This window comes from Orbicella franksi, chromosome 5, assembly GCF_964199315.1.
Source record: "Orbicella franksi chromosome 5, jaOrbFran1.1, whole genome shotgun sequence".
NCBI classification, from domain to species: domain Eukaryota; kingdom Metazoa; phylum Cnidaria; class Anthozoa; order Scleractinia; family Merulinidae; genus Orbicella; species Orbicella franksi.
Genome location: NC_138149.1, coordinates 972757 through 985700, shown reverse-complemented (window position 1 = coordinate 985700; position 12944 = coordinate 972757). Strand labels below are relative to the sequence as shown.

The following is a 12944-nucleotide window of genomic DNA, read 5'->3' as shown; positions in this document are numbered from 1 at the left end:
AATGTTTGCATTTCCCCAAAACATTCGCGTTTCTGACGGGCAAAAAAATTGACTGAAAGGGGGAAATAAATTACTATTCCTACTGTAAACATTTTCACTGATGAGCCGAGGTTTCTTGCTTTGTTTACTTTTTGGCGCAAAGATAATTATCTGGCGTCACGAAATATCCCAGTTCATGTTTCACCGAGGTTTTTGAATAGTAAGTTCAAGAACAATTTCATGACCCTGAACTTGGAACAAAGAAATTAACCCGACATTCCCTGAAAAAATTCAGAAAACTATTACTCCAATAAGCCGAGACAGAAAATTACGGACATTCATAGTTACTGTCCATTTTCAGCTTAAATAAAACACTTCCTCGCCTTGTTTATTTCAAAGTACCTTTCCTTTTTCTTTTTAACAGCATTTCTTATCGACTATTATTAAATGCATTTTTGTGAAATTGTTCTTGAACTTATTGTTTAAAAACTTCAGCGAAACATGAACTGTGATGTTTCGTGCGCCAAATAATAACGTCTACACTGAAAAGTAAACAACTTTGTCTGCGATTGTAAGTGGGACCTTGGCACAACAAAGTCATTTTCTTCGTGACCTTTACGTTGTGAAAACAATGTCTAATCTTTCCTGTTCCTTTGCCTCGCACTGTGACTCTCACTGCGATATTTCATCCCAAGGAAACGAGCTTCTTCCTCTGAGCTCTTGCTCTAGAGATATAAGTGCTCATCTTCGACAAATCTCTGTATCCCAAACAAGTGTCTCTTCTGAGAAAGAACTAATTCTTGCACGCGTGGGGTTGTTTGATGAAGGCGGCCGTGACTTCACAATTTGTCCAAAACACCGGGATCAGTGAGGCGTCAAGTTCAAGGCCTCGATAAAATGTCAGCATCCACTCCATGGAAATCGTAAGGGTAAGAGGGAGAGGGGTGTTAACCTGCGAATGTCAAAGGAAATCAAGAGTAGTTGGAGCAGGTAAAATGCTTTGTCTCTTTATCTTCGAATCCAGCTAAAGTATGAATTCCTACCTTAATTTTTTTTCAAGAATTATAAGCTCGATTACCAGTCGGTGTTCGAGAAAGCGGAGAAAATCTGGCCTTACAAATAAATGATGTCATATTCTATGAACACAGGTATTTGTAGAATTTGTCGTGGGAAACATCAAGCTGCCATGAAATTCGTAGCAAATGCTTCACCGCCCCAGGAGCAGAGAGAGGAACAAAGTTCAGCAGACCTACCCATGGAGGAGGCTGACAGCACCATTGTTGATCCACAAGCGCACGTGCGATTCTTGTTACCACCGGAAGAACCATCAAGTGAGGTATTACACATGTGTACTCAGTTATCTATTAGTTTTTTATGGTAACACAAGAGTATTTTATACGTAGATACGGTTCCAAGAGATTTTCGAGTCGATTTTTGAAAGGAGATTTTTGAAGAGGCAGATGAGGAATACATGCCTTTGGTCACACAGCTCATTAACTGCAGAAGAGATGAGTATATGCGCAATGAGAGACGATGAGGACAGTGGTGGGGGGAGAGGGGCTGTGAGTCTGAATATCCTGCTTATGGTATCCTGTTTTCCTAATCCCCGTCTTGTATGGAAACATACTATGCAATGTTTCTCAATCTCGCTCAATCACCGTCTCTTTTGGTGGCACGCGTCGCCTCCCGCCCACTGCTCTCCCGCCTCCTGGCCCCCCTGCCCTGTGCCCCCTCTGCCACTTTAAAGCTAGTTCTTTTGACTACTTTGATCAGCAGCACTCGCAGGCCTTTCCTGGACAGTTTAGGAATGTCACTTTTCTTCAATTGTTATTCACTGGCTGTAGCTGATATGTTATAGTGCAGCTGTAAAGATACACAATGAAGCAAACAAAACTACTGACTATATGGGCACAGCTTGAACAAAAGAGACTCCTATAATATGTAGTCTCGTTGTTGAGATATCCTTGTACATTTCTCTTCCTAATATCATGATCCTTAAGTGTGCAAGTATATCTCCAATATTTGTTTTGGGATTGCTACGATCTCAAAGCCCTTGTTGCGCAAGACGTTGTTGCAAACCATCTTCCAATAGCTATGTTTGTTTGTTTGTTTTTTCATGCTTAGTGTAGGAGCATTATTTATTCAAATTTTTATTGTTACAGCCGAGTGAGCACAACTCCGAGGTGCTCTCCTTGTCTTCTCAAGAGTCAGCGCAAGAAGGCGAGACCTCGCAGGAATGGCAGCCGACTCCCCAGGTTGAGCACAAGCTACAGAGCCTGAACAACTTCCCTAGGAGAACATCAGACAGGAGTGTCAGTCCTGTACGATCACAGTGCATGTCTGACGTGTTGACTATCTCTGCCTCCACACAGCGATACTACAGAAGGAAGGCTGAACAGGTAGTTGACGTCGTATTGGAAGCCATAGCCCGAAGCAACTCTACGTGGCTTTTCGAACAGGTGCGCAGCAGGCGTGAAAACATCCAAGGGGTCTCAAATGCAGGAGAAGGCACGTTAGTGTCTAGACTGGTCACGTGCTATGAAGAGGCAGGCTCATGGTACAACAGGCAGCAAACATTGTCACTTTTTGCAGGCGACTATTCCAAAACAGAATTGCTCCAGATGATCCCTGGCCTTACCAAGTGGAGGATCGATGAGACAAGAAAGCATGCTTTCAAGAACAGGCCTGGTCAACCTATCGAGCCACCAACGCTGCGGAGGACGCATCTGGATCCTGTGAAGGTTGATCACTTTCTGGATTTTATATCTAGCCCCTCATTCCTCCAAGACGTGGCGTATGGGACAAGAAATCTCAAGCTATCAACTGGCGAGAAAATTGAAATTCCAAGTGTGGTGCGCACCGTCATCTCGTCTCGCCTAGTTCAGTTGTACTTGAAATACTGCGCTGAGTCTGCATTTGAGCCCTTGAGAAGATCTACACTATTTAGCATCATCAAGGTTAGCCTTTCTGTGACAGTTGTTAGTCATGGCTATAACAGATGTCATTAACTACCAAATTTTCTCTCCTCTTGATTCACGCGCAATATTTGGTTGACACATTTTGCCCTATTGGACAGCCTTCCTTACACTTTTTGCCTCATAACACAATAAATGATCGATAGATTTACCGGAAAGTAAAATAATGAACTCTCTTTTTTTTTTTCAGATATGCGCAGCGTCACAAAAGAAATTACTGGCCGGCCTTGACAGTACGCAAACCGACGGTGTGAACGCCCTCGCCTCTCTGGAAGATACTATTAACCAGTTGCACCAGCATGGTAAGCTAAGTTATATTTGAAACACATACGATTGCTTGTGGGTTTTTCTCTTTTGTAGTTATTTGCCATCCAAATAGCAAAAACGCCATCACGACAGGATATGATGTAAACAAACACTCCCCATGTCTTCACTGAGCTTGGCTGTACCTTTCCGCTCAAATTGGGTAGAAACTATTGAGTGGGATCTCGTTACTTTTTTATTTCATTTCCTCAGGTCTGGACAATGAAACGTCAAGCTCCATCAAACGTCGGCTGAAAGCAGCAAAGCAATATCTCAAGTCAGATTTCGAGGTCCATATTTCCCAAGAGGAGCCATGTGCCGACAATTGTAGTGTGTATGCCCTCAGCAGTGGACAGAGTGATCATCGCGGGACATGCCAACACCAACACAACATCTGCTGTGATCGCTGTGATGACTTGAGGAATGTAGTCATCGATATCCAGCTAGCCTTGTCCTCCTCTGATGTACATTTTAGGTAAAATGTGACGAACCTATTTCCCTATTTTTTGCGTGAACAGTTCAAATTCTAGTGGCTTCGGTTTAAGAAAAAATTAGCAACGTGGTTTCTTCTTTTACCATTTCAATGTCGCAGTGATACAGACAGACGAGAAGAGCTAAATTATGATATCGAGAGCGCTCTACCTAAGCTAGAGGAGTGGAAGGCGCACATTGTGCGAGCTGTCCACCAAGATGCAGCCAAATCCTTCGTGGTCGATCATCTATCAGCCAGTCAAGTTCTCCTAATCATGGACTGGGCAATGAAGTTCCTTCCCATTAGTTTCAGAGAGACCCAAAGAGACTGGTTTGGGAAAAAAGGAAAATCCTGGCATGTGACGGTAGCAATCACGAAAGATGAAACTGGCAGTGAAGTTGAGGTACTCGTCTCACATTATTTACTCGAATAAATGCCGAGTGAGGTAGGGTGCTCCATTTTGTCTTGTTTGCTTCTAATAAAATCTTTGGGCGATAAGCTTATCCGAACAAATGCCCAGGCCTGAAAATGGCTTCGGTAATAACTATACAATCGTGACAGTGCAACAGACTCATGTTTGGTAGAGATGATGAGTTACACTTTTGCAATTATTTTCAGACAAGGACCTTCATTCACCTCTTTGATGACTGTAACCAGAATTGGTTTGCTGTGGCATCTATCCTAGAGCACACACTAGCAACTCTGAAGGGACTAAAGCCCCACCTCGCAGAAGCCTTTCTGAAGTCGGATAACCCTGGGTGTTATCATACCGCTTTCCTGTTGCTCTCGTTATCAAGCCTTAGGGAGCGCAGTGGAGTTAGAGTTGCATGCTATGACTTTAGTGAGCCTCAGGCGGAAAGGATATATGTGACCGTCGGATCGCCTCAATAAAGAGCCACATTAGGCGATTTGTGAACGAGGGAAACGATGTGGAAACAGCAGCTTCTATGAAGGCAGCTATCGAGTCTCATGGTGGCGTGAAGGGGTGCTATGCGTCGGTCTGTAAGGTGCAAACTACTTTGCAGACGATGCACAAACACACTATGACAGGCGTACAGTCCCTGAACAACTTTTCCTACGAGGAAAGAGGACTGAGGGCATGGCGGGCGTACAACATTGGACCTGGAAAATTCTTCACCCTAACTATGCTAGCACGGTTGGGTTCTCCACAGGGAGCAACAAATCTTACCATTTTATTACCATTTGGAAGACCAAACGAGGAAGTGGGAACCTTGACACAGTTGAGACCTGTACCACCATCTCCTGTTGAACGCAGCCCCTCTCAGCCAGATCCCGCCACTCAGTGTGAAGGGGAAGAAGATGAAGACAGGGTCCCATTCGCTTGCCCCGAGGAAGGATGCATCAAAGTATATCAGTCATTTGCTGCTTTGCAGAGGCATCTCGATGTGGGAAAGCACCTTATAAGACTTGAACGGGAGACTCAATATGACCAGGTCAAGCGCAAATGGGCAGAAACCTGCCAGTCCTTGGCTGGTGGATATCTTCAATCTGTGCCTTCCACCTCGGCTGCAGCCACTGCCGACCAACCTGACAATCAAAACATGCCTTCTGTAGAGGAAGGATGGGCCCTTAAAAAGGTCAGAAATGCCGTAAACTTCTCCGAAAATGTGAGAAACTATTTGCTGGAGGTGTTCCTTCTGGGGGAAGAGAAAGGCCACAAGGCTAATTGGGGAGATGTAGCAACGCGCATGAAGGGGTTGCGAGACAGTAGCGGGAAGAAGAGATTCCAGAAAAAAGAGTGGTTGACAACTGTGCAGATTTCCCGCTATTTCAGCAGGCTATCAAACCTCAATAGAACTGGTAGACTGCTACGCGATACAGTTGAAGAATCTCAACATGCAGATGACGATGAAGATGAAGATGACGACGATGTTTTAACAACAGAGGCCACTGCCATCCGGACAAGGCAACAGATCCGGCGCGAGTTGGAATTGTAGTGACACTGAACTGTCATAAATATAAGTTTTTCCGAAATTATAAATATCAACACTTCCTTTTTCTGCATATTGGTCGGTTTCCCAGTTTTTTTTTGTTTTTTTTCGTATCACGTTTTTTTTCCCATTTCCCTTTTAAACATTTAAGTTGTAAATAAGCAGCGAGAGCTCTGTTTGTTAAACGATCAACAAGAAGGCTCAAAAGTTGGTCACGCCATACACTAGGCACCCAACCATCAATACTCGCGTTATTTTAGTCAAAATGTTTTCGGTGTAGGGTTTTCTGAGTGGGCAAGGCGAGGAAGCTACAATTCAGCTATGTAGAGGTGATTAAGGTTAGAGAGACGTGGGCTCGGGCTTCTGGAATCCAACAGATCAATACACTACCTCGCAGTTGTCAACGCCCTATTGCAATATATGCGCGACAGCCAAGTCCTCACACGAATCCCTTAGAATTTTTCGCAAGAAAATCACTGTGAGCAACAATCACCTCACGTGCTAGCTTTTATTACCATTTTGTAAATAATTTTGGTGGAAATTTGCGTAATCATTTTCAAATCATCTACCTGAAAGTCAGTACAGAAATAATATGTAGGTAAAAACTCTAACTTTGTTAGTATTGTAAATAGTGAAAAAGAGTACTGTAATTATTGCTGAGCCAATTTTATTTCTTTATCAGTATTGTAAGTACTTTTAGTGGTATTAATACCATTGGCAATACCGTTAAAATATTTAATATTTGAGAATTATAATGCACTGTTGATCCTTTTTGATAAAATTATTAGCATTGTAAATAATTATCATTATTAGTTCTTCTAGTTTAGCTGCGACTGCTATCACTTTTACAGCAACATTTATCCATTGGATTATCCAACTACTCGTCTGTGTGAAGTTTTTCTTCTGCTGTAGTTGTTCAAAGATCTTGATGGTACGTAGTATCCCTCTAAAGTAAATAGGTGTCCTCTTGTGTGTTGTGATGCCCAGACTCCTCTCCACATTTCAAAGCTTGGCTACTAAGCATCGTATCGTTTCAATATGGTGTACGAAGTTTAATGTCATGGAGTGTTCCGGCGAAGCGATAATGTTATCAAGAAAAAATCTCAAGTTTAAAAAGAGTGAATTAGGAAGACGAGAAGGTATAACAAGTGAAAATTTGTTATCTAAAGACTTTTAAATGCATTTGAAGGCCCGCAACAGCCGCTGTATCAGTGTTCTGAAACCGCACTTGGTTGTCTTTGTTTTTATACCAATTAGAACTTCACTGGAACTTCAAACTTTATTGTCTTTACGTTGCTTTTCAATATTTGAGCTTCCATCTTGGGGTTATGGCTAATCTACGGGTGCGGTTTATGCAGGAACTTTTACGATGTCAGTCATTAAACTAAAATCTTGTGCAAGATGTGCAGGGTTTGAGCTCGATCTGCGAACAAAAAATGGCAGGTCCCAAAAATTTTTTGGATAATTCGTACAGACCAAAGGTGGAACTGAACCGTGGTATAGATTTCTCTTTGGGAGGGACTTGGCCACAGGAGATATTTGGCCTCAAAATCACCATACTTTGCTATGCCATTTTACATGGGTAGTTATTAGCTTACATTGATTGACAGGTAATCAATGAAATTACATGAAACTCCCGTACATAGCTCATAAAGGACTAATCTACACTCATGTATAGCCACAATTGAATTGGATGAATTTCTCAGGTTTAAGAGCCCCCTACTTTTACCCTCATTTAGTGTAGTATTAAAAGAAATTTATGTGGAAAAAGTAGGGGGGTGGTGTAACTCCCCCCGGAAAGTTGCAATTTTGAAACCGTTTGGGCTTTTTCAGTTATTGGGTATGCCCTTCAATCTGGCCAAGTTTCACTGAAATCGATGAGATGGCATGTATCACCTCTGCCTTGTCCTCAGGTGGACATGCTCTTAAATGCACACAGCAAAACTTTTTGAACGCTCACATTCCAGCTTATGGCTCGAAATATAGCCCCACTTACCTTTAAGACTGAAAGAGTAGCCGAGACCGCCTTACGCGCATCGTGATTTTGGGAGACTTCGGCTCGATTTCCCGGAAATAGGGGGATATTTTCCAGTCCCGGGGACTCTAAACTAACTCCTCACGGCCTTGGTTTCCAGTAAAATGGACACAGGAACACTTTTTGACGCGCACTTTCGAGCTTCCTGGCCGAAATATAGCCCTACTCCTTTTTAAGAATGAAAGAGTAGGCGGGAGCGCCTTACGCGCATTGTGATTTTGAGGATCTTCGGCTCGATCTGGCGAAACTTGGGAGATATTTTCCAGTCCCAAAGTCTCTAAACTCACTCCTGATTGTCTAAGATGTGAGTGAAATAGACACAAAAATTTTTGAACCCTTACTTTCGAGCTTCTGGAGTTAAATCTAAGCCCACTTTACCTTAAGACTGAAAGAGTAGCCAAGACCCCCTTGAGCGCATGGTGATTTTGACTAACTTCGGGTGGATTTCCCGTAACTTGGGGGATATTTCCAGTTCCTTTGACGTTAAACTAAGTCGTGATGGCCTTGTTTTGCAGTGAAATGGACACAGCAAAATTTTTTAAACACTCAGTTTTGAGCTTCTGGGCCGAAATATTGCCCCAATTCACTTTAAGACTGAAAGAGTAGCCGAGACCGCCGTACGCGCGTCGTGATTTTGACCAACTTCGGTTAAATTTCCCGGAACTTGCGGGATATTTTCCAGTCCCGGGGACTCTAAACTGACGCCCGACGTCCTTGGTCTGCAGTAAAATGGACACAGCAAAACTTTTTGAACGCTCACTTTTGAGCTTCTGGGCCGAAATATAGCTCCACTTCACTTTAAGAGTGAAAGAGTAGCCGAGACCGCCTTACGCCCATCGTAATTTTGACCAACTTCGGCTCGATTTCCCGCAACTTGGGGGATATTTTCCAGTCCCGCGGACTCTAAAGTAACTCCTGATGGCCTTGCTCTGGAGTGAAATGGACACAGCACAACTTTTTGAACGCTCACTTTCGAGCTTCTGGGGGGAAATATTGCCCCAGTTCACTTTAAGAATGAAAGAGTAACCGGGACCGCCTTACGCGCATCGTGATTTTCACCAACTCTGGCTCGATTTCCCGGGAAATGGGGGATATTTTCCGGTACCGGGGACTCTAAACTAACTCCTGATTTCCTCGGTTTGCAGTGAAATGGACACAGTACAACTTTTTGAACGCTCACTTTTGAGCTTCTGGGCCGAAGCATAGCCCTACTTCACTTTAAGACTGAAAGACTAGCCGAGACCGCCTTACGCGCATCGTGATTTTGGGCTACTTCGCCTCGATTTCCCGGAACTTGGGAGATAATTCCCAATCCCGGGCACTCTAAACTAATTCCTGATGGCCTTGGTTTTCAGTGAAATGGACACAGCCAAACTTTTTGAACGTTCACTTTCGAGCTTCTGGGCCGAAATGTAGCCCCACTTCACTTTAAGACTGAAAGAGTAGCCGGGACCGCCTTACGCGCATGGTAATTTTGTCGAACTTCGGCTTGATTTCCTGGGACTTGGGGGATATTTTCCAGTCCCGGAAGCTCTAAACTAACTCCTGAATGCCTTGGTTTTTAGTGAAATGGACACAGGTAAAAGGAGCGCACGCTCGGTTTCCAGGTTGTAGGCCGAAATATAGCACCACTTTATTTCAAGACTGAAAGTGTACACGAAACCGCCTTAAGCGCATCGAAATTTTTAGCCACTATGGCTCGATATGCCAAAACTTGGGGGATATTTTCCAGTCCCGGGGACTCTACCCTAACTCTTGATGGCCTTAGTTTTCAGTAAAATGGTCACAGGTAACAGGAGCGCACGCTCGGTGTCGAGCTTCCAGGCCGAAATGTAGCCCCAGTTCATTTTAAGACTGAAAGAGTAACCGAAACTGCCGTACGCCTATCATAATTTTAAGAAAGTATGGCTCAATTTGCCGAGACTTGGAGGATAGCTTCCAGTCTCGAGGATTCTAAACTATCTCCTGGTGGACTTAGTTCTTAGTGAAATGGACACAGGTAAAAGGAGAGCACGCTCGGTGTCGAGCTTGTAGAACCGAAATATAGCCCCACTTCATTTTCGGAGTAAACGAGTAGCCGAGACCGCCTTACGCGCATCGTGATTTGAGCATCTTTGGCTCGATTTGCCGGAACTCGGGGAATATTTTCCAGTCCCGAGGACTCTATGTTAACTCCTGATGAACTTAGTTTTCAGTGATATGTACACAGGCAAAAGGAGCGCACGCTCGGTGTTGAGCTTCTCGGCCGAAATATAGCCCCACTTCATTTTAAGACTGAAAGAGTAGCCGAGACCGCCTTACGCGCATCGTGATTTTGAGCAACTTTGGCTCGATCTGCCAGAATTTGGGAAATATTTTCCAGTCTCAAGGACTCTAAACTAACTCCTGATGGCCTAAGATGTCAGTGAAATGGACACAGGTAAAATTAGCGCACGCCCGGTCTCGAGCTTCTAGGTCGAAATATAGCCCCCCTTAATTTTAAGACTGAAAGAGTAGCCGAGACCGCCTTACGCGCATCGTGATTTTGGGCCACTTTTGCTGGATTTCCCGGAAGTTGGCGAATAATTTAAAGTCCCGGGGACGCTAAACTAACTCCCGATGACCTTGGTTTGCAGTTTAATGAACACAGCAAAACATTCTGAACGCTCACCTTCGAGCTTCAGTGCCGCAATATAGCCCTACTTAAATTTAAGACTGAAAGAATAACCGAGGGCCCGTTACGCGCATCGTAATTTTCATCAACTTCGGCGCCATTTCCTGGAACTTGGAGAATATTTTCCACTTCTGGGGACTCTAAACTAATTCCTGATTGCCTTGGTTTGCAGTCAAATGGACACAGCAAAACTTTTTGAACGCTCACTTTCGAGCTTGTGGGCCTAAATATAGCCACACTTCACTTTAAGACTGAAACCGTAGCCTAGACCGCGTTACGCGCATCGTGATTTTGAGAACATTCTGCTCGCTTTCCTGGAACTTTGGGAATATTTTCCAGTCCCGGGCACTCTAAACTAACTCCTCATGGCCATGGTTTGCAGTGAAATTCACACAGCACAAGTTTTTGAACGAACACTTTCGAGCTTTTAGGCCGAAATATAGTCCCACATCACTTACGACTTAAAGAGTAGCCGAGACCGACGTGCGCGCATCGTGATTTTGACCAACTTCGGGTCGATATTCCGGAACTTGGGGGATATTTTCCAGTCCCAGGGACTCTAAACTAACTCTTGATGGTCTTGGTTTGCAGTGAAATGGAGACAGGAAAATTTTTTGAACGCTCACCTTCAAGCTTCTGGGCCGAAATATAGCCCACTTTACTTTAATACTGTAAAAGTAGCCGAAACCACCTTACGCGCATCGTGATTTTGACAAACTTCGGGTGGATTTCCCGGAACTTGGGGGATATTTTCCAGTCCCTTGGACGCTAAACTAGGTGCCGATGGCCTTGTTTTGCAGTGAAATGGACACAGCAAAGCTTTTTGAAGGCTCACTTTCGAGCTTGTGGGCCGAAATATAGCCACACTTCACTTTAAGACTGAAACAGTAGCCGAGACCACGTTTCGCGCATCGTGATTTTGATCAACTTCGGGTCGATTTCCCGGAACTTGCAAAATATTTTCCAGTCCCGGGGACTCTAAACTAACTCGTGCTGGTCTTGGTTTGCAGTGAAACGGAAACAGAAAAAAAGTTTTTGAACGCATACTTTCGAGCTTCTGGACCGAAATAGAACCCCACTTCACTTGAAGACTGAAAGAGTAGCCGAGAGCGCCTTACGTGCATCGTGATTTTGAGCAACTTCGGCTCGATTTGCCGGAACTAAGGGGATATATTCCAGTTCTGAGGACTCTAAACTAATTCCTGATGGCCTTGGTTCGCAGTAAAATGGACCCCGCAAAACTTTTTGAACGTTCAATTTCGAGCTTCTGGGCCAAAATATAGCCCCTCCCATTACTTTAAAACCGAAAGAGTAGCCGAGACCGCCTTACGTGTATCGTGATTTTGACAAACTTCGGGTTGATTTCCCGGAACTTGGGGGCTATTTTCCAGTCCCGGGGACTCTCAACTAACTCCTGCTTGTCTTGATTTGCAGTGAAATGGACAGCGAAAGTTTTTGAACGCTCACTCTCGAGCTTCTGGGCCGAAATAGAGCCCCATTTTACTTTAAGACTGAAAGAGTAGGCGAGACCGTCTTAAGCGAATCGTGATTTTGACCAATTTCGCGTTTATTTCCCGAAACTTGGGGAATATATTCCATTCAAAGGGACTCTACAGTAACTCCTGATGGCCTTGGTTTTCAGTGAAATGGACAGAGCACAACTTTGGAGCTTCTGGGCAGAAATATATTCCCACTTTACTTTAAGACTGAAAGAGTAGATGAGACCGCCTTACGCGCATCGTAATTTTGACGAACTTCGAATGGATTTGCCGGAACTTGGGGGATATTTTCCAGTCCCGGGGACTCTCAAGTAACTCCTGCTTGGCTTGGTTTGCAGTGTAATGGACACAGCGAAAGTTTTTGAACGCTCACTCTCGAGCTTCTGGGCCGAAATAGAGCCCCATTTTCCTTTAAGACTGAAAGAGTAGGCGAGACCGTCTTGAACGAATCGTGATTTTGACCAATTTCGCGTTTATTTCCCGAAACTTGGGGAATATATTCCAGTCAAAGGGACTCTACAGTAACTCCTGATGGCCTTGGTTTTCAGTGAAATGGACAGAGCACAACTTTGGAGCTTCTGGACAGAAATATAGCCCCACTTTACTTTAAGACTGAAAGAGTAGATGAGACCGCCTTACGCGCATCGTAATTTTGACGAACTTCGAATGGATTTCCCGGAACTTGGGGGATATTTTGCAGTCCCTTGGACGCTAAACTAAGTCCTGATGGCCTTGTTTTGAAGTAAAATGGACACAACAAAACTTTTTCAACGCTCACTTTCTAGCTTCTGGGCCGAAATATAGCCACACTTCACTTTAGGACTGACACAGTAGCCGAGACCACGTTACGCGCATCATGAATTTGATCAACTTCGGCTCGATTTCCCGGGACTTTAGGGATATTCTCCAGTGCCGGGGACTCTAAACTAACTTCTGATGACCTTGGTTTGCACTGAAAGTGACAGAGCAAAACTTTTTAAACACTCACTTTCGAGCTTCTGGGCCGAAATATAGCCCCATTTCACTTTAAGACTGAAAGAGTAGCCGAGAACACCTTACGCACATCGTGATTTTGA

General features: G+C 44.1%; 1 protein-coding gene across 1 annotated transcript; it reads left to right on the top strand.

The window, feature by feature from the left end:
• Nucleotides 1–1041: 1041 nt before the first annotated feature.
• On the top strand, nt 1042–2604 carry LOC145488691 (uncharacterized). The gene is made up of 3 exons (XM_081467613.1): nt 1042–1315; nt 2142–2438; nt 2572–2604. The coding sequence occupies exons 1-3, from the start codon at nt 1103–1105 to the stop codon at nt 2602–2604; spliced, it is 543 nt and encodes a 180-aa protein (XP_081323739.1). The 5' UTR covers nt 1042–1102.
• Nucleotides 2605–12944: the final 10340 nt, after the last annotated feature.

What these genes read in the sequence shown, in the direction of transcription:
- LOC145488691 (XM_081467613.1), top strand. Translation starts at nt 1,103, where the DNA reads ATGATGTCATATTCTATGAACACAGGTATTTGTAGAATTTGTCGTGGG. An exon ending in CGGAAGAACCATCAAGTGAG is followed by an intron (nt 1,316 to 2,141) that starts GTATTACACATG and finishes TTATTGTTACAG; the next exon opens with CCGAGTGAGCACAACTCCGA. An exon ending in CTACGTGGCTTTTCGAACAG is followed by an intron (nt 2,439 to 2,571) that starts GTGCGCAGCAGG and finishes CACTTTTTGCAG; the next exon opens with GCGACTATTCCAAAACAGAA.